We start from the raw sequence: 20,931 nt of genomic DNA on the forward strand, positions 1-20,931 counted from the left end.
ATACCTTTCAAATCGTTAATGCACTGCTCAGTAAACACACCCACCCTATATGAATTTAGAGTGGTATTATTAAGGTTTGAAGCATTTTGTGAAAGGCAGCTTGTTATTGCTATATATTGCAAATATCTGTCAAACACCCACTCTTTGAACTTGTGACTCATCAGTCTGGCATCTCAAATTCCCTTCTGCTAATTACAAAAAACACTGATTTTTCTCATTACCATCATAACAATAACACCTAGTTAGGAAGAGAATGCTACTTCTTCTGGCAAACTGCAATGTCTCATGTTTCATTGCTTTCTACCACTTAGCTTATTAAATCAGCTAGCGCACAGCCAGTTTTTCACATGCCTCTGCAAAATCCTGAATGTTCTCTGGTAGGCTTCTGAATTCAGCCTGGTTGACCTGGAGGACGTGTCACCCTGTCCTGAGCAACATGTTCCCAAAATACAGAAATCATAGATTCAACCATGGATGATACTAAAAGGCCTCCCTTCGATGCTCTGTTGTAGGAAGTAGGGACAGGAAAACTTGGGTTTTCAGGGAGATATTGCAGAGGGAAAGAAATCCAAGGCTTTATCATGTTACATGATTTATCAGAAGGGAGGTGCAATGAGGTGTTTACTAGTAGTATTTTATTCAACCATTATTTTTTCTTTTTTAAGATCTTTATAAAGCTCGAGTCTCAAGGGAAAGAAGTCAAACTGGAAATCAGAAGGCCTGATTATTTGTTTGCAATACTTAGAACACTTTCATCAATAAATGTTTCCTATTTGAGGGAAAAAAAAAGTGACTTTCACCTTACATGAGAAGATTGTAAAGCAGAGTTGTCTAGAAAGGCTTTCACTGGTGTGTTTTGACATTGATATATGCCACTTCCTCAGAACATCTTTAGAAGCATGTTTAGTTTACTAATTTTCTACTTTAAATGTGCTCTCTGTCCTGCCATTTGGCCTGCCACACTATTCCATGTCTGCTCTTATGGGCCTGAGCTTTCCACAAAGCCCTTGGGGCTGCTCCATAGCAGGACAGCTCATAGGAAACCACACTCCAGGTAAACCTGCAACCCCAGAGCAGGTAAATTCTCCTGCAGCTGGCCAGCCAGCTGATTTGCCTCTCAGTGCGTCTGCCTTTGTTTGGCTGCCTTTCCGTGGGCTCCATTGCCCTGGAAGATGGGCAGGACCCGGAGAAGGGAGGATCTCTGTTACCTTTTTCTTTTTTTTCCTTCAGGATGAAAACTCAGTGATTTTTGTTTGGTTTTCCTACTGTGGAATATTCCATGACTGATCCACTCTTTATTTGAGTCACCAGCTGATGAATACTTAAGAGTCTGAGGAGTGACCCATAAGAACCTGTTGTGGTTTAACCCGGCTGGCAGCTAAACACCACACAGCCGTTCGCCCACCCTCCCCCCTCCCTCTCTGGGATGGGGGAGAGAAACGGGAAAGTGAAGCCTGTGAGTTGAGATAAAGACAATTTATTAAGACAGGAAAATAATAATAATAATAATAATAGTATTACTAATAATAATGTGTACAAACAAGTGATGCACAATGCAATTGCTCACCACCCGCTGACCGATGCCCAGCCTATCCCCGAGCAGCCGGCCCCCCCACCCCGGCCAGCCACCCCTATATATTGTTCAGCATGACCCCAGATGGTATGGAATACCCCTTTGGCCAGTTTGGGTCAGCTGTCCTGGGTCTGTCCCCTCCCAGCTCCTGCTGCACCCCCAGCCTGCTCGCTGGCAGGACAGAGCGAGAAGCCGAAAAGTCCTTGGCCTGGTGTAAGCACTGCTCTGCAACAATTAAAACATCAGCATGTTATCAGAGAACATAGCACCCTACCAGCTAGTAGGAGGAAAATTAACTCTGTCCTAACTGAAACCAGGACAGAACCAAAGCCAGACACCTCGGTTAGTTGGTGGCAAGGAAAATTAGGGCACCTCAGAACATCGCACTAGCAGTATTTGACACAGTTACTGCCTATCAGAGACTAGTCAAAAGAAACCAATGGCAGAATGTCAAAGATCCTGAATGGACCATTCAAGGTGTATAAAGGTATCCTTTTAATCACAAGTAAACATCGGATAAACATCCTGACAAAAGAAAAAAATCGCTTTTTTTGGACAGCCTCCAAATTAAAAGCATTGTGAATTGATTTCAGGCTTAGCATAACAGTCCTGGTGGACCAGTGTGTTCTCTGGGATAAGAAAACAGAACATCTCCAGAAGGAGGAGGCTTCAGTGGAGCCAAGTCAGTTCAGGATCATTTAATTCAAAATCTCCACATAATTTCCTTTTATTTAAGTCATTATTAAGAAATATCCTTCAACTTATCACATGTGAAGCATAAGCTTCCTTTGGTATTAACTTTGACACATACAGAGCACTTGGGGGATTATATTAATTTAGGTGATAGTACCTGTTAGTGAGCATTTGATTTTCCTCAGTGCAGAAGGATTTACTCTTGTTATTGATTTGTTGGCAAATATATTGGGTGGAAATCCCCCGGTATTGCTGGTAGCTGCAGATTCCAAATTTTATTGGATTTGTGAGCAATCTTCCTCTGTGTTTAAACTTGTGATCGCTTTATAAAAAGAAGAGACCAAGAGTAAGGTGAAAAATGAATGCTAGTTTTTATTTTGCTGAAAAGGAAAGCTGCCTTGTTTTGCTTCTTTCCTGGTTGTTGATTGCATTAGTCTGGCTTTTGTCATGGTTACTCTTGCAAGAGGCAAGGAACCGAGAATACTTTGCTACAGGAGACATCAAGAAAGAAGCCATTACCACTAATGGGCAAGGGGTCATCAGGGCAAATTTGTCCTGTGCAGAGGGTAGAAATCAGACCCATCCACCCTTTTAAGTGCCACAAATAAATGTATGGGCTGGTGTGACTTCCTTTATAGCACTGTTTTCCTCCTAAATAATCTTCCTTGTCCCTTTAGGCAGCAGTTAATGAAAGCCGAGAAGAAGTCAGGTTGAACCCTTGCCATCCTGACCCCAGAGGCCGGGGCCACGTGTGTCCAGGCAGCTCTGTCCCACTGATGCACACTGAGGCAGGCCAGCCCTGGGGCCAAGCAGGCGTGCGGGGGCTGCCCCAGGGCTGCAGGCAGGACAGAGCCAGGGACAGGTCCAGGCACCACTGGGAGCATCTGCTGATGGCAGCAAGAGCACCAGCATCCCCATTCCTATGCTGTGCCTTGGTTTGTGCTCCAACAGTCATTATGTTCTTAGTCCTTGTTACCACATCCCCAGAAAAGGCAAATTGTTTTGTCTTTATCTGTTCTTTACAATGCCTGGTCCGTCTGTGCCTACACACTGAAAATTCTGGTAGAATACCAGAGAAGTGTCAAATAATGAATGTAGAATTGGACCTCTAGGACAGAGAAATGTCTCCTCTTCAGATTTTCTTAAGACTGAATCATACAACTTAATCAGAGTTAACAACAACTAAAAAAGTGAGTTTAATTAAACCCATATTGGAAAATATCTAAAGAAATAGTGTTTCATTGTATTCTCTTATTATATCCTACAATATTCATCCAATTAAGGTTAGCACTCAAGTTATTTTTAGTATATGGCATGAATAAGATAACCTAAGATATCGTATGATTGCTCTAGCTGAGACATAATAGTTGAAAGTCAATTTTTCCAATAAAAATAACAGTGAACAGTGCTATTAATTCATGGTGATGATGCCACTGGGAGAAGTACATGATTTCTACTGCTGAATAATCAACAAAAGTAAATTAGCTTTAAGCAGCAGAATATGTGTCTGTGAGTCTAAATGACCTTGAGAATAAAGAACTGAGAAAAGAGAATTAAATAGTTTTAAGCAACACAATAGTATATTTTTAAACTATATATTTTGAAAAGTAGTCCATGTGAATTCAAGAGTATACAAAGCATAGTGAATTGTCTTTCTCTTCTTATGTATCTTAACTGAAATGCACAGATACATACATCTACCTGAAACCTTTCCAAATTTCAGCTTTATCACATGAAGAAATATGGTTCCTGGTACATTTTATTTTTACTTCTAACTCATAATCAGAAGCAAAACATTGGTTGTAATAAATCTGTAGTTTCTTATCCTTTGTCTCTCAGTCCTCACTGTCTCTTTCAAGTTGGCTGCTAGTTAAAGAGAAAGCATTTATCTCCATTGTAGACACTTTTGATCAGCCTTTTAAAGCTAACTTAAAACATTCAACATCTTAACTTTGTAAAATCATTTTTTGTTATGCATTACTATTAACTTTTTTTCTCTGCCTTTCCAACTCTTCCTGCCTCCCAGAAGGGTACATACTTTTCTAAAACTGCCTGTTTTTCACTTTAAGTACGTATTTACTATTTAATCATGTGCCCCAATTGCACTTTTACCTCTTCAAATGTAATTGGATAGCTCAAATACACTCTTCTCAGCTTTGAAATAAAATAATTTTTCCTTTTTTTGCAATCCATTTCTTACATTTTTTTAACATATGTAGACACTCTACTCACCTCTACTCACTCATTGCATCTTTGCATTTCTTCAGATCATTTTCCTTACAGTTCTTTGTATAGCTTCCACATTTTAAGAAACTGAAATCTTACAGATATGGTAGCATAAAAGATACTAATGTACAAAACCTCATAGTATTTCAGAAAATCTTGAAAATTAAAGAATTATTATGACAAGCTACTGTGTTATAAGATTTTGAAAGAGTTAATGTGCTCTTGTTTTGTTTTGGAGTCAGTTTCCACCTGTAAGAACCACCATGGGAAAAAACACACAATCATAGTACTTCCCAGAAAATTTCGGCCAACTCTGCTGCACTGTCCTTCCACATACTCATCTGAGGTCTCATCTTCCTACAAGGAGTTGATTGTTCTGGGGAAGGACCCAGAGTGAATCAAACACTTCTTGTTAATGAAGGCGTTATTAAAAGTTTAATTTGGTTCATGGAAACTTCCTAATAGTAATCAGTCTTACTTTTTTTTTTTCAGTCATGCTTCAAATAAAATTGGTACATTAACTTGGAAGAGGAGAGAAAAGGACAGTGGAGGAAGGAAGCTGAGCAGAGAGATGAAGCTAAGCAACATCTGAAAGGTAAGCACTTTCTCCGCATGAGGCAATGTGTGTTGATACATCCTATGTGTGCACATATAGGCGCACTCATTTTACACCTTCTAACAATAGCTTGGTGAAGAATCAACACTCAGTATACCAGTTGTAAGATTCTGACTCTTCTTGGCAATGAATTATCTGAAATAAACGATACAATGTTCACATTTATCCATTATATGGTATTATTCACTGAAAAATATATAAATAATTTTGATTGTGTATCGTAAGTTCATTGTAACTATGCTGGGTGTCACTGAATAAGTAGACAAATATGTCTTTCATTGTTTAGAATTTATGCCTTAGATTTTTGTTTTCTGGAAATATCTAAAACTGAAACATTGCAGCTAATATAAGGTTTTTATTTTCTTTTATGTCTCTTAATGATAAATCTTTTTTATGGCATTTCCAGAAGACAAAAACATCAACAAGCCACTAAAAAATAAAGAGCTGTTGGAAAAGTTTGTAATGTTTTCGCAAGTTGACACAGAACATAACATCTGCAGGTATTGTCCCAGCTGAAATTTGGTTATCCTACATGTATTCCTACTGAAGACATGGGAAGTAAAGAGAGAAGTATTGACTTTCGCTAAGTCTGAATTTGATACAACAAATATATTAAACAACATCTAAGAAGGCTGAGTTAAAACTGAGAATCCAAGAGCACCATCTGGGAAAGGGCACTCAGTAGCTGATTGGCAAATGAGATGCTGATGAAGTCACTTAGGTCCAAAAGTTTTCCTTTTTTTTTTTTTTTTTTTTTCATTTTCACATATCTGTAGGCTAGGAAATTGACAAATTTCTACTAGCAGAAAGTGATAAGACAGAGATTTTTATCTTTGCAAGTTGGGATTTGCTCAGTGAAAGTTTTCTGCAATATGACAAATTTAATTATTTCAAACTCTTGCAGGTAGCTGACCAGTGCAATGGATGTTTTAGACACAACAAATACCCTGTTAAGCTGGATTCCTAACATAGCCATGGATTTTCATTTCTGTTCTGAAAGAATTTGGATCTGATGTAACCCAGGTGTTGTAAGTGTGTGGTTTTCAGAGCTTTCTGCATACAGAAAACATATTTGGTAGAAAATTAATTTACCTATATCTGAAAATGTACCTTAGATTCATGAAGAATATATGCATAAAAGTATTAGTCCTGCCAGAAACATTCCAGACCATCAAAAGAGAATAGAGAAACTTGCTGAACTCTGGAAGACAGTGGTTATATGGAGAAGAAAAGGTAAGAGTAATTTCTATGCATTTCTTAAGGTATATTTATTTGAAGCCTGGCATAATTTTTTTAATGATAGAGGTTTTTAGGTACATAGTCTAGATGCATAGGTTTTTTTACAGATCATATCAATGATATAGGGAAGAACATTGGACATGTGTTAGGAAATGAAATATTTCATGTATTTCAGAATGAAAATGCAAAAAGAAAAGCTTCTGATCTATTTAAGTCTTGGGAAAGAAATACATATTTTGAAAAATATATTACAATGTAAAATGTTACTAACAGAGAAACTTGCCTTTTATTAAAATCTTTGTAACTTTTTCACAATTCATTTTGTGGTTTTAACTCAATTTTGGAACAAAAAAGTCTCTGAAAGCATAAATTCCCTAGCAGAATATATATACATACTGGTTCAACTGTAACTTTCTGCTTGTGAACATAACCATATTCTCAAACTGATTTTGCAATGGAATTTTTAAAATTAATTAAACTTATTAAATTACTAGAGGTCAAGGTTTATTTAAAAGCTGGGTATTAAAAACTAGGCCCCAGTAACTAGGAAAGGATTTTCAGTGTAAAAAGTATTGGCACTATCTAAGACCAAATATCTAAAAGACTGAAGTAGTACACCTGACTTTTTGGGAGATGGCTAAGATGCATTGTTTAGATACAGTTTAGAAAATCGTACTATCTAAATTTATCTTTGTATTTTGAAATATGTTAGGTATCTAGATATCATTACTAACTTCACTGTTGCTGGTATTTATTTTTTTTTCAGCTGTTATACAACCAGATAAAAGAATCCCTTTCAAGTTAACAAGCTGAAGCAGGTGCATTTGAGGCCATATTTGGTGTTTTGAGCACAGACTTTTTTTTTTTTTCTCAGAACTGCCATTCTATCAGGTAGTGCTCCTGCTACTTTAGCAATAATAATAATAATTACGCAAGTTAGGAAGACAAATCATTTCATCCTTTGCCACAGATGATAATTTATAAGGAAACCAAATAATCTAGACTACCCCCAAAATCCATAAAGAGATTATTTTGTAAATTGGAAACTTCTGATTTACTTTGCTTGTCATACTTGATACGTATCCTATAGGGGACAACATCAACCAGTGCATTGAACACCAAGTGATCTTAGCTTGTAATTTCTTCATTTGTTTCAGGCTGCATTTCAGTACATCAGAGTTCAGATGTTGTATCTGATGATGCAAGCAGGAATTTCATGTGCTTTCCATGCAACAGAAATAATAGATGAATGAAAATGTCTGCCATGCAAATTCTTTACTGGAATAGTAAATGAGTTTGTGACCTAGTTACTGAGTAGAGGTGATCGCTACAGTATTGATTCATACTGTTCTGAAGCCATGGTAATTAAGGAGAATAATGCTTTGGGCATACAGGTAAAATTTCAGGGAATTATTTAAATATATGGATTTTGTACTATTTCTTAAATTCCTTTTCAATATATGTACTGCATATTGTTTCCTTTATCAAAAAAAAAAAGTCATCAGAATGCTTTACTTATGTTTGTTAGTAGGTTAGTCTAATTCATTTGTTTTAATTACCTCTATCTGTAAAAAGTCAGGACCAAAAAGGCCAGAGTTCTGTTGGCTGTCATCCAAACTGACAGCTAAATATTAAGCTAAAAACTATCCATGTCTTAAAATGTGTTTGTCTTTGAGTTTTCTGTTTCCATTATCAGTTTAAAATGAATGTCATTTTACTAGGATAGTAATTTAAGCATAAGAACAGCTTTACATATTTTTGTGTGTTGATCTGATTCTAGTTAGATGTCTCAGAGAAGACAGATGCTAGGGAAAATGCATAAATGCAGTAAGTTACCTATGATAAGCTTGAAGAGGAAGTTCCTTTCCTTTTCTTTGTGAGCAGATAGTTCATGAATAACATTTTGTTCAATTCATGCAGCCTATTTCTGCTCAAAAAATATTCATATAGAAATAGCAATTTTTCTCAGATTTATTCAATATTCAAATGTATTATCCAAATAGCTTTTAAAATTGTTTTATCTTTGGTGTGATCTGCAGTTCATGTTGTTTTGTTTAGCTGTGAGCTGCCAAAGAGTGGTTTGTGTGTTTTTTTGTTTGTCTGTTTGTTTTTGTTGTGTTTTTTTTTTCCCATGCACTCACTCATTAGGCGATCATCCACAAATTTCAGTTTACAGCACTGAAATGGGCTATCTGCACAAGTACCAGGAAAGGGCATCAGCCAACTGTCAGTTAGAAACAAGGACAGAATGACTGCAAACTTAAGGTAAAGAAAATTCATTCACAAACACTTGTGAATAATTATACCGTTAGCCACCTTGTTCTAATCTTACCCAGTTATACCATACATTAGCATAAGGCTTAAGCTATTTGCAGACTATGCTCAACACTTAACGTTGTGCGTGAAAACAAACGCGCAACTTCCAGCTCTGTAAACAAATGAGGAATATCAAGAAATATTTTGTCTTGTCCTTATAAAGAAAGAGGAGGTAAGACAAGATGGCAACATTACCAGAACAGTACTTTGTGCAGTGGGAGTCTGTAGGCAGTACGGTGCTGAACTGCAAAACAGATTTCTAGGACGCTTGGCACTAAAGTGAGAAGAATGGATTTCTGGTAAGGGTATATTGTCTGCAAAGATCTAGGGAGTATTTTTGCTGAGTTCTTTATAATTTTTCATTTAAAGAGTCTGATGGAAATACCAGCTAATGGCCGATTGCAGTGAGTAAGGAGAGGCATATGTGTGTGTTATCTTTTCAGTCCCACCTGGGGGTTGCATTAACACTGCTTTTAGCAAGCTGGGGGCAGAAGATTTTAAGTCTGCAAGGATGTGCCCTGGTGGGAAATATTTTGGCCATTTAGACCTTGTGGTCTTTCTTCCAAATGTTTTTGAAACATGACTTTTTGCATCTTGCCAGATTTTGCGATATTTGCAATAGTAGGAAATGTTCGGTCTTTCTGTAGTATATGCATTAGAGTATTCATTCAGCGTATTACACGATTTATCACCAGACTGTCCTTCCCACAGAGACTTGTGTACTGCGTCTTGAGGAAAAAATGAAATAAAAACTGACATGAAATTGTTTATCACAGGACCGTGTTAATTGCTGACTGTGCAGGGTATGAAATTTGTCCTGTTTTTCTGGTTTCTGGGAGTTGGTGGGCAGGCAGGGCAATGATGATATTTCTTTTGGGGTTTTGTCATTTACTTTTATGTTAAAGATAAGATGATCTATGTTCAAATGCCCATGACATCTGTTACCAGAGCAGGATGATGTCTTGAGCATCACTGGAAAGAAAGATGCTGTTGAAAGAACGAACAAGCACACCCCATGCCTCCCCCTTACCACACACACACACACTGTATAGAGTCTGATGGGCTTCAGTAATCTTCAGAGTTTTGGAGAACATTAGACATATTAGTGTCAATAACAGAAAGGAAAGATAGAGCATTTATATGACAGGAACTCTTCTTAAGCTACTCTGCCATCCTCCTCCTTCTCCACTTTCCATACTATGGCCATGGGGCTCCCTCCCACACTCACCCCCCACACACACCCATAAGCACAGGGTATGGGAATGATCTCAATTCAGAACTGAAAAGGAATTGTGACTTTGCTTGAATCACATCTTATTTTCAGGCATTGTCAGTATCTAAAACATTTTTTATTTGACCTGTTAATTTGTCAGGTTAGAGGAAACATTAACCTATGTGGTAGGTGTTAGTGTGCATAGCTCTGTATGCTAGTCAGAACGACAAATTCCAGTTGCTACAGCTGTGAAAGGCAGAACAGCGACTACTTAGTGTGATTAGTATCCTTCAGAGGACAATTGGTTTCATGCAGTGTGTCTGTGCATGCATGTGTACATGCGTAAAGCAGTCACAGACTACCTGGGCTTTCCAAGCCCTATGTTTAAGTGGTGTTTCTAGTATTAACACCTGAAAGCCTCAGCACTGGTTAGATTTTATTATTATTATTATGCCTTGAAAGTACCCCTATACTGTTAACCTGAGAAGCAGCAGAAATAGTAATGTACTTGGGGTCCACTGTTTCTCTGCTTTGTTGGTTTGTGTGTGTGTGTGTGCGTGTGTTTTGTTGGCTTTTTTTTTTTTTTTAGTAGCACTTTGTGAAGTAAAATACTTGAAGAAATTTCATATAGACTAAAAAGATGAAGTTTTAAGGATCTTTAAAGATTGGTTAAAAAAAAAAACAAAGTCCTTTACAAGGTTTTATCCAAAGTGTATTGATGTTGACTGTTGCATGGGAACAGTGAGGAACTGCAGTGTGTCTCAGCTGTATCCCAAGAAGACCCGTGGCTGAAGTAGTATTTCAGAGGTTTTCAATGGACTACCAGTATGATGCAAATATGTGTCAACATGTGAGTCAGACGTGAGAGCCCTGAAGACCAAAAGAGCCAAACAGAAAATCACGTTTTCTCTAAATTCAGGCCACCTAGAAATTTTAAACAGTGATTTGAAACTTACTGGTTAAATCTAGATATGAAAACCCAGATTTAGGGGATCAGTTTTGGCACCTAAAGTAATATTTTGCAATTTGATTTATCCTGAATCCTGACTGGTTTGTGAACAGGCTTAGAGCTTTTTCTCCTCTTATGATTTACGACATAAATCATATATTGTTTGCTGACAAAATAGCGGTTGGCTTAACATTTTTGTAGTTTAACACAAATTGCACAAGCAAATCCATAAGAACAGCTAAGGTGCAAGAACAATTCTAAATGGTAAAGCAAGAGCTTGTTTTTCAATATTTTTCCCCCCCCTGTGAAACAGCAGTTAAAAACTCACTCACAGATTTAATTTTTTTAGTAAAGCTGAAGAATCTTTAAAACAAATGGTCCTTATCTAATGCCACGCTAACCTATTATTTATTTATTTTTTTAAATATAATCTGACTCCAGTGATTTGTACTTTGGCCTTTGAAACAGGAGTATACTACAGAAGAAACTAGAAGAAGCAGGTATTAATAATGGATGTTTTTGTTATTCTACGGCACTACCAATCTCATTTTTAGATGGCATGTACTTACATGCAGCTGAAAGTGCTTTTATAGAGAGAGATGCTACACAGTTTGTTTTGCATGCTCATTTGGAGTTCTAAGAGAAACTTTTCAGGACCTGAGGTGAAAAAGTCCTCCTACGCAAATAAAACTATAATAGTGATCTAACATATGCCTTCAGCCATCTGTGCTTTGCTGGCTTATAAAATTTTTATGAGAGTTTGTTTTGATGATGTAAGCAGCATTTTCTCATGCTTTCTATGCATGAGACTACAGACAAATGCAAGTATATTACATTGCCATTCCGTAAATGAAATATTCTCAATAATCTGTTTTCTGTGGGAGACAATACTATACTGGCACTCTGTATCTTCTCCACTATTTATAAAGCTGTAGGCCCGAGCCTTAGGAAAAGAATAAGAAAGAGAATAGCTTTCTTATTCATATGGATTGTCTTCTTCCTCCCCTTTCTTCTAGTAAAGCAAATATTACCAAAAAGCATTGTATAAATCTGACGTAAGGATTCCTCTGTTCATATTTAACAAAAGCAGGAAGGGTTTAGAGAGATCATCTGACACAGAACAGGAACAAAGCAGTAATATATGATTAATGTGAATTTCTAAACTAAAACTCCTGAAAAGAGATAACATTTTTCTTTTAAAAAATGAAGAGGAAGAGGGCTTTAATATCAGATCTCTTTGATGCTTTAAATTTTCCAAATAGATTTTAATCTATTTCCCCTAGCATAAATCTGAAGCAATGAAATTTTTGTTTTATTAAACTGGGTGGTAAAGCCACCATAGCAGGTTTCTCCATTTCCACACGGTTTCTAGGAGCAATCATTAAGACTGAGCTTAAGCGTCCATGCTCTTGAGAACCTTTATGTTAAATGTAATCTTCCACTCTTCTGACTTAGAAATTCAGCTGAAAGCTTATAAACACAAAAATAGCCCCTAGAGAGCTTTGTCAGAAGTGTTCTCTGGACTACGCATTTTGCAAATGTGCATTACACTTTTGAAGCTGTCTTCTCTTTGTAGGGCTGTTCAGTGTAAGTACTAGGTGTTCAAAGAGCTGGGAAATCTGCTCACTTTATCCATCTGTCTTTTACTCTTCTGGTCAGTACTTCAATAACATGTTGAGAAACTAAATTTATAATGCTTTGTTTTCTTTCGTAAAATTAGAATGTTTGCTTACTAAATAATTTATCTTGCAAAGGTGTTCAAATTACAAGATAACTGTCTACTGAATTTTTAATAAAAATGACAACTCAGACTATTTTCGCTTTCATCAAGCTTGCTGATGTTAGAGCTTTGCCTGAACCCCTTTTTGCTTATTTTTATATCTTTACTGGGAGTTTCAAAAATGCATTTCTTACACAGTTGGACTCCCAGTTTTCTGAAAAGGAGAGCAAGAGAACCAGAGAAAGATACACAAGCATAATGCCAAATGAGAGGCAAAATTGTAATGGAGTCCCCTATAGGGGACTTTATCCCCAGAATGGATTTAGTTCGGGTAATACGGGAGGAACAGGAATGATGAGGAAGAAGAATAAAAACTGAAAACTGTTCTCATCTATATGTTTTATTTTTGTAGGTTAAAGTTAGATGTGCTATCCAATGGATGCAGAACAGTTCACTGCATCTCGCTGGTCATTATCATTTATTCTTCCTTTTTCTAATTCTAGTAGTTTGTATCATTCTGATTTGGGGGGTGATGCCAAGGGGAGGGAGGTAGAAATTAAAACACTTGTGTTAAAACTGTTTTAAATACTCTGCAGCAGAAGCATATAGGCTGGAGAGAGATTACAAATACGGCAATGCCAGCAAAGTTAAATAGAGAGTGACTAACAGGGCATTGATACAAGCATTGGAAGGGGATGGTTTAATTCTGAGGGGAATGGTAACCACACCAGCTATGTTGAAAGCAGCCAGAAGAGCATGTTTGACTATATTGTGCACAGGGCTGCCTTTCTTTTGCTAGAAAAACTTTGAAAAACTTAATAATCTTTGAAAAGCAGAACATAGACTTGAGTAGCAGAGGAAAGAGTTTGACAACTTGCAGACTTCTTGCAGTCTCATAAAAAGCTGAAAAAAAAAATTCTACAAGAGAACCGTAGAAATGTAGATGAGTTCAGCCATATGTTGCTAAAATGATTAGGGTGAATAAATCTATAGAAACATGTTCAGAAGGCATGATTTAACAGATAATATTTCAGCTGTAAAACCACTTACTGTGAAAAGCTTAGATTCTTGTTGCTAGTTGGTTGATTTCACAAGCCTTCAGTGTGTTAGCAGTATTAGTTTTGGATAGTAAGGGCTTGTCTACAGAGGAAGTGACTGCAAAGTAAGCATAAAGATATGATACTGTAGTATGCTGGGCTTTTCTGCATTAATTACTTTGTAGGCTAACTATGGGCAAAAAGCGAAAACTAACCAATTCCACTTTCAGTAGTTTTTCAGACAGTGTGTTGGGACCTCCAGAGGATGAAAGACATTCAGAAACAAAGACAATCTGATTCTTCTCCTGGTCTCCATCCACTCTCTGCAGACCGTCTTCGTCAAGGTCGTGTGTCTTCAGCCACCTCTCAAAAAACAAAACAAACAAACAAACAAAAAAACCAATACATGCTTCTCATCTCTGTGACAGCACTGTTGCTTTTAAATGGCAAATAAAAACTGTAAGAGAGAGTTTTTGCTGTAGGAAGGAGTCTTTAACCTGAAAATATTGGGAAGGAATCATCTGTGTTATATTTAAAGGAGGCTAAAGAATGAAAAGGCAAGAAAACCTCATGCTTGGAGGCATAAATGAGCCACTCTTTGAGCTAAGTAAGCAATCAATCGCATCTAAAGCAGTCATCCCAGAATTTTCCCTTACGTCTTTTTCTTGCACTTTCTATAGAAGCTGTCCACTTTCAAAGGCAGAACATTAGGCAAAATGGGCCATGCTTCTTCGCTGGAACAGCAGATCCAGTGCTCACAGTCAAGGCAATTTACAGCACAGCTGTTGTCTTTTGGTCCTGTGGCATGTTCCCCATGTCATCCTCTGATAAGGTATGGCAGAGTGACAAGTCACCTAGATGCATTTAATGTGAAATGAAGTATGTTGCTTTTTGTTGCTTCTGTTTATTAAATTTTTATTTTAATGGCATGCCATCTTAAAATATATACTTGAATATACTTTGGAACTTGGGAGCATATTAGTCTACAGGTCACTTTGTTATTTATTCATGCTTTCTTCCCACACTGATATGCTACCAAAATTGCAGCAAAGAGGTTCTGATCTTTAGGAGAGCTGGATAATGTCACAGTGCAGAATTACAAAATAATAGTCCATAGTATCACACATTACTATATTGTTTTAATGTGTTTACTTGTGATTTTTGAAGACTACTATACACAGTCTGGCCCATAGTCTTTGCAGAAGAAAATACTGCAAAGTATCTGGTAAATTCTTTCCTGTTCTGAGCTTCCAAATCTCCCCTTAGTCATTGGACTTTTTTACATGCTGACCTGTAGCAGTTATGGCTTATTAAGGTAAATCATGAAATGTTGTTTTTAAGTACAAAGGCCATACAGTTTTCCATGTACTTGATACTAAGGGCTTGATGTTTTCAGCTGACTGCATACATAACCTTCGTTGTATTTCATTGAATACAAATTGAAAATCTGAGTTGGAAAGTAGCTAAGATGCTCTTTGCCTAATCAGCTGTAAAGGTAGAAGTCCCCATATGACAAGCAAACTTGCAGTTATGTGAGAATGCCTAACCTAAATTATAGACATTTAGGAGAAATATCTATTTCTAATACTTCAGTGGGGAAATGTTACTTCTTAGGAAAACTCGAATTGAGACAGAGAAGTTACATTGAGGTCAATGTGAAGTTTTTGCTGTCATAGAGAGTAGATGTTAATATCTGCTGATGATAACCACTCATAACAATCTAGCCTAAAAGTCATGCCTGAGCTGTACATCCATAATGCCTAAATGTTTAGGTGAGCAGCGGGTAGAAACCGTGGATCCATCTGCCACTTTATGTCAACACGTTGAAAAGATTTCCAATTGCAAGAGACTGTGCAATTCAGGATATGAGATTGATGAGACCTATAGAAATAGATACTTGCTGTTGGTTATTTTTAAATTACTTATGTATTATACAGTAGGTATCTCATTGTCTAATAAGTTTTTGGTTTGAAATAGTTTGGTTTAAAACATTTTCTTAGGAGTTACTATTTCCTAGAAATTCTGTAAGACTTTTCCATGAGAACTGGGCTCAGCATCTCAGCTCCAGTAGAAATGGCCGTATGTGGAGCTAAGAACTGCATTCTTACATTAATATAAACAGTAGCTGTTCATAAGCATCCAAAGACACTGTTTTCTTTTTTCTCAGGGTATGTTCTACTTCATTGTTTCTGAAGTCTATACCCCTTTAGAGTTTATGGGAGTTACATGCTATAGTATGTATGTATCAAGGAAAAAGATATACCCCGTGGTTAAATATAATAACATTTCTCTTCGTAGACAGAATCACTGTATTCATGTTACTGAAAAAAGTATTTTGAAAGAGGTTCTGAACTAGCAATTTGTGTAGTTATTTGCATCTGTGAGTGTAAATAGATATACTGAATTTGTCATGGCAGTTGGTAAACTAACACAAACTTCTTACAGTTCCATGACAGACCTTTAGCATGCAAATCATTTCTGCAGCCTGCAGCTGCCATCCCACCAGCAAAGTCCTGTATGAGACGGGGACGTAAACAGTGAAGTGCTTGCCTGCTAAAAGGGATTTTCCTCATAATTTCAGAGGCGCGCGTGTGTGTAGGACTCCTCTGGCCATTATACAGTGCGCAGACAAGACTAGATTTTCTTTTCATCAGTATGTATCTTCATGGAATTGAGTTTCCTGATAATTTTTCCAACATTCCTTTTAGTGCTGTGTGATCATGCATATGTGTATTTATGTGCATTTCTCAATGAGCTCATATATTTTTGGAAAATCTTTTTGCCTGGCTATGGGACCATTTAGCTCTCACTCATTACTGGTAAGGCTCACCACCTACCTTTTATGAGCTGCTGCTGCATAAGTAATTTGTTTTGGTGTAATTCTTCTCTTTTTTATTTTTTATTTTTTTATCCCAACAGATAATATCATTAAGTAATTAATAACATAGCTAGGCAGTGCCCTAGAAATGAGAATACAATGTGTACCCTATATAGGATTCTTTGATGTGCTTGCTCTGACTGGCACCTTTTGTATGCCACACATTTTATACTGATGAAGCAATGCTGCAGCAGCTTCCTGCATCTGCTCTCTTTCTGCTGCCGGAAAGTGGCCGTAATTATTAACGTGAGAGCTGATCAACAAAAATAGCTGCAAGACACTATTTAACGGCCTCAAACTTCTCATCTCCCACAACTGGGGACATGAAAGAGAAAATGAGTGTGCAATATGTTCACCGACTGCAGTTTGTTCATTCTTATCTTTTATAGGTTTTGTGTTGAAATCCAGCAGCACAGTTCCACTGGAGTTTGAGCCAAGATATTGAACAAGAACCTGTTCTACAGTACTTGTTAAAAGAGAATCAAAACAAAGCCTGTGGACACCACTAACTTGTGATTATCTTCCTTGAAAACACCCATATTGCACTGTAGTTGTAAAAAAGCGTTATGCATTCTATCTGTTATGAATGGTCATAATACTATTGTTTTAGTTCTGTAAGCTTTATATTTAAAACAGTATTGCCATCTTGTGGTTCTGACAAGTTTCATCAATCTGTTTCTTTCTGCAGCCATTTTTTTCTTTATTGTGTTGCCAAGAATTCCCGAAATGCCACGGTACATAAAGTGGAACTGGTATTGTACTCTTGCAAAATGTGCATAGAACAATAAAATTAAAGTAAAATAAAGTAAAATAAAATAAAGTAAAATAAAGTAAAATAGTAAAATAAAGTAAAATAAAATAAAATAAAGCCTGTATCTGAACGTTAACAACTATTTTATCAATCTTTCAACAATATGATTTTTATCACCTTGCCCTGAAAGAAAGGGATCGCCCACAGTCTAAATAGATCTGAACTGTCTTAAGAATACTTTTATTTCAGAGATTAATAATAAAGGCTCAGAAAAATGTACTGAATTCAAGGTAGAAGAAATCCAAAATGTTTATTGTCAGTTTTCTGTGTTTACACATTGCTAGTGTAATGGGATCTTGCTTTGACTCACTTGTTAATAACATATTAGACTTAGAGGATGTCCTGTCAGAGTGCAAGGTGTGCAGCCCATTTGGCAATGGATAGGACTGCTCGGTACTTCAGATATTGAATGCAACAAGCCTCTCAGTCCAGAAGACTGAAGATACAATGACTTTGTCACCTTCAGTGACAAATCAAGCCTTTTCACTGCACAAGTCATTTGTCAGATAACTAGAGAGCTCTGCCTCATCAGGTGAGTTGTTGAGCACCTGATGTTACTCAGTCCCACTGAAAGAGAGAGGTCATGACTTCTGGCACAGCTTTAGAGATGGGCAGGTTTATTTCTTTTATTTCTTTCTATGAAAAAAACCAAGTTGCATATTTTCTGCTCAGTTTATTTTATTTTATATTTTATTATTTTTAGTGTTTTTTTTTTTTTTTAACAGAGAATAGTAAGTCTCATACCAGACAAGCTCATATTCTTCTGGTGACCCCAAGAGAGTGGCACCTATCCAGCCTAGCACCAGGGCTTTCCACATCTGAAGAACTTGTAAACAAGCATTGGTTTCCCTGGGACTTTGCTCTTTTCTATTCATCCTGGAAGTGTTCTACTTGGTATAAAATCAGTTGCTATCACTATTCTCAGTCTGAGGTCCTGAAGAAATCTGTACATGTTAAAATCTCATCAACATCAAACACTGTATTCAGTACATGAACTCATTAACTTCCTGTTTTTCTTTCAGTACAGTTTCATGCTAAGCCCAAGGACGTGCCACATGGTCAGGGAGGAAGTTTTATTGACAAAGAGCTTTTCTTGACAGACCAAAAATTCCTGACGAATTTTCTTCCTATTAAAGCTTATCAAGGCTATATATGTCTGAGAAATATTTTGCTTTTGATCATAGAATCATAGAATCATCTAAGTTGGAAAAGACCTTCGATGAATACCTTCTCATGAAAAAAAGCCATAACCTCAGAAATGAGACAATCCTTGATTTACAGTATCGCATGTGAAGAGATAAGTATATTTGACATCTATACACTTCATAACATTGTGCTCTAAAAGTCTATTCTGAATGTTTTTTATTGCTATTCAAAGACCTCGTACACTAAGAGTCTGTGTTGCGTGCTGCCCTATAGTGGTGAGTAAGGGGTAGGTTCCCAGGCTGTTCTACACCATACTGATAGTGACTTTACTCTCACCAGGTTGATTTTTTTGTCAAATTGTTCCAAATTGAAGTATTCTGTTATAAGTTTCCTTATGATAAATACATAACGATAAGCTTCTGGAAGTATCATCTACAGTCTGGAAAGTCTAAAGATGAGTAGCCTTCTAATGGAAGTAAGCTAAACACAAACAGAATCTGTATTTACAAATGAGCTTCAGGGCTGTTATTATGCATATATACCTTTATATATATATGTACATACACACATGCTGCCATCAAGTTTTTGGTGCTTGAGCAGTGAACACTGCTAGAGAGGACCTGTGCTAAATAGTTCCTATTTTTACTCCTAAATTGAACAGCCTATTTTGAAAATAGTATTTTTTATGGGTAAGAAAATGTTTATCTGTAAAAATGATGAAACTATAAAGCAAAGTTATGAAAATAAATTGAGATTTTAAAATTATTTTATCCTCTGATAGATCTGTAGCAAAAAACAAGGGACATCATTCTTTCACTGTAGTGATACCAGAAAATGAAGAGCTATCATGGTTCAGTTTTCAAAATAGACTACACGTGATATAGCACGTTCTTTACACCTAGAATCCAGATTTAGGAGATAAAAGAGGAGGATTATGTTTGTCTATGCATGAATGTAGGGAACATCTGCCAAAATCTATCTAGTTATTTTCATTCTCGTTTTCAAGAAAGTTGACCATCTGCTCTGTCATCAGCAAAGATCTTGTTCTAAAAGCTAAATCAAAAGATCACTCGTCTTGTGCACCTTGTTTTCACTTAACATAAACAAAGTTTTAATGGTATCCATCTGTAAGTGCGATTAGTGACCTGAAGCAGGTACATACTCACTGAGTCAAAATTAGCAGCTGGAGACAGAATGATGATTAAAACATGTATACTCTGTTGGTAAATAAAAGGCATGCAATTAGGTGTACTGCTTAAAACAGTCCTTTTGTATAATTATACTTTAGAATCTTTAGACGCTTCTAAAAGCCAGTGACACAGAAATTAAAATATACAAGCTCTCTTCCAGGTGATGCTAAAGCCTGCAATGAACCTGTTGTGTCTGTATTTTCCTCGTATTTCTGGGTACATATATAATAACACGGAAAGATTCTATCGCTGCGTAAATATAAAATGTGATACAATAACAGTTTGAAAGTTTAGTGTTTGATATGAGAAACTGAGTTTTGTAATGTTTTGTTTTACTACAGAATAATAACATATATTCTGCCAAGTTTTTTAACTTTTTTTGTTTGTTTCCTTCCCTGCCAAAATGAGGGAAAATAAGAGGCAGGTGTTAGAAGCTTTACATGACTTCAATGCTTAAAAAAAGAGGGAGGGAGAAGAGAAGAGAAGCGAAGCGAAGAGAAGAGGAGATTATCATATCATTGGAGTTAGTTAATGGGCTTCTATGTTGCTTGCTTTGCCATTGCTGGCCTTGCAGTTTTCTATTGCATTAGTTTTATCAAGAGGGTGGAAGCTTCGCAGGACCACAAAGTCTTCAATAAAGTACTAGTTTCTCATAGGAAGAAGACAGCCAGAGCTAGTAATCACAGGGACTGACACCCCACCCGCCCCCCCCCACCCGCCCCCGGCTCAGACTGCTGGAGCAGCTGCAGTAGCAGGAACCTCAAAGATGCATGTTACTGCAGCTCAGGCCAGCTGAACCAGGGCCTGCAGTCTGCTGCAAGGCCTTGCAATATTTTGACTTCAAGACCTGAAGTTTCCTCTAATTAAGGCTGCAGATAACAATATATTAACAAAAGGCAGCCTTTATACTAGGTGCATATTTGCAATTCAGTAGAACTATGTCATTATCTGTTCTCTACGTATAGTACTATCAGCAAAAATTACATGACTTCATCAATCTTTCTTAATACCAATTAGTAGTTATTTTCCAGTACAGTACAATTTAGATTAAACTATAATTAGTACTTATATTATCCTAATGATCGTGATCCAGCTCCTTTAATTAGGGACATCAGCACATCTATGTAAGATTGCTCTTAGGTAGGCAGTCTCCCCCTTTTTTTTTTTTTCTTAGAGGCTCATTAACCTCACTGACACATCACGTTTTTTTTCCAAGAAAGACATAGCAATCTGGCCTTATCTCTGAATTACGTGTGATCTTTTTGAAAGATTATTTAATTGAACAATCATAGGATTGCATTCAAGGAATAGGTGATGTGTGGAA

General features: G+C 36.8%; 1 protein-coding gene across 8 annotated transcripts in view; it reads left to right on the forward strand.

Moving 5' to 3' along the window:
* Positions 1-17,328, forward strand: part of LOC308199452 (uncharacterized protein) — a 490,488-nt gene extending 473,160 nt beyond the window's left edge. For 3 of the 8 annotated variants that reach the window (XR_013954659.1, XR_013954660.1, XR_013954661.1), the window contains 7 exons: positions 4,985-5,087; positions 6,013-6,136; positions 6,224-6,341; positions 7,505-7,741; positions 8,517-9,466; positions 11,267-14,414; positions 16,850-17,328. Coding sequence is in view for 1 of the 8 variants with exons in the window: in XM_080603633.1 (XP_080459759.1) it covers positions 6,239-6,341; positions 13,813-13,926; positions 14,263-14,414; positions 16,850-16,861 (381 nt within the window). In the remaining 7 variants the exon portion in view is untranslated. Of the gene's footprint in view, positions 1-1,230; positions 1,457-4,984; positions 5,088-6,012; positions 6,137-6,223; positions 6,342-7,504; positions 7,742-8,495; positions 9,467-11,266; positions 14,415-16,849 lie in introns of all 8 variants that reach the window. The other 5 variants (XR_013954656.1, XR_013954657.1, XR_013954658.1 and 2 more) reach the window with 5 other exon arrangements.
* Positions 17,329-20,931: the final 3,603 nt, after the last annotated feature.

The sequence above is a fragment of the Anser brachyrhynchus genome (genome assembly GCF_964034855.1).
Source record: "Anser brachyrhynchus genome assembly, chromosome: 8".
NCBI lineage: Eukaryota > Metazoa > Chordata > Aves > Anseriformes > Anatidae > Anser > Anser brachyrhynchus.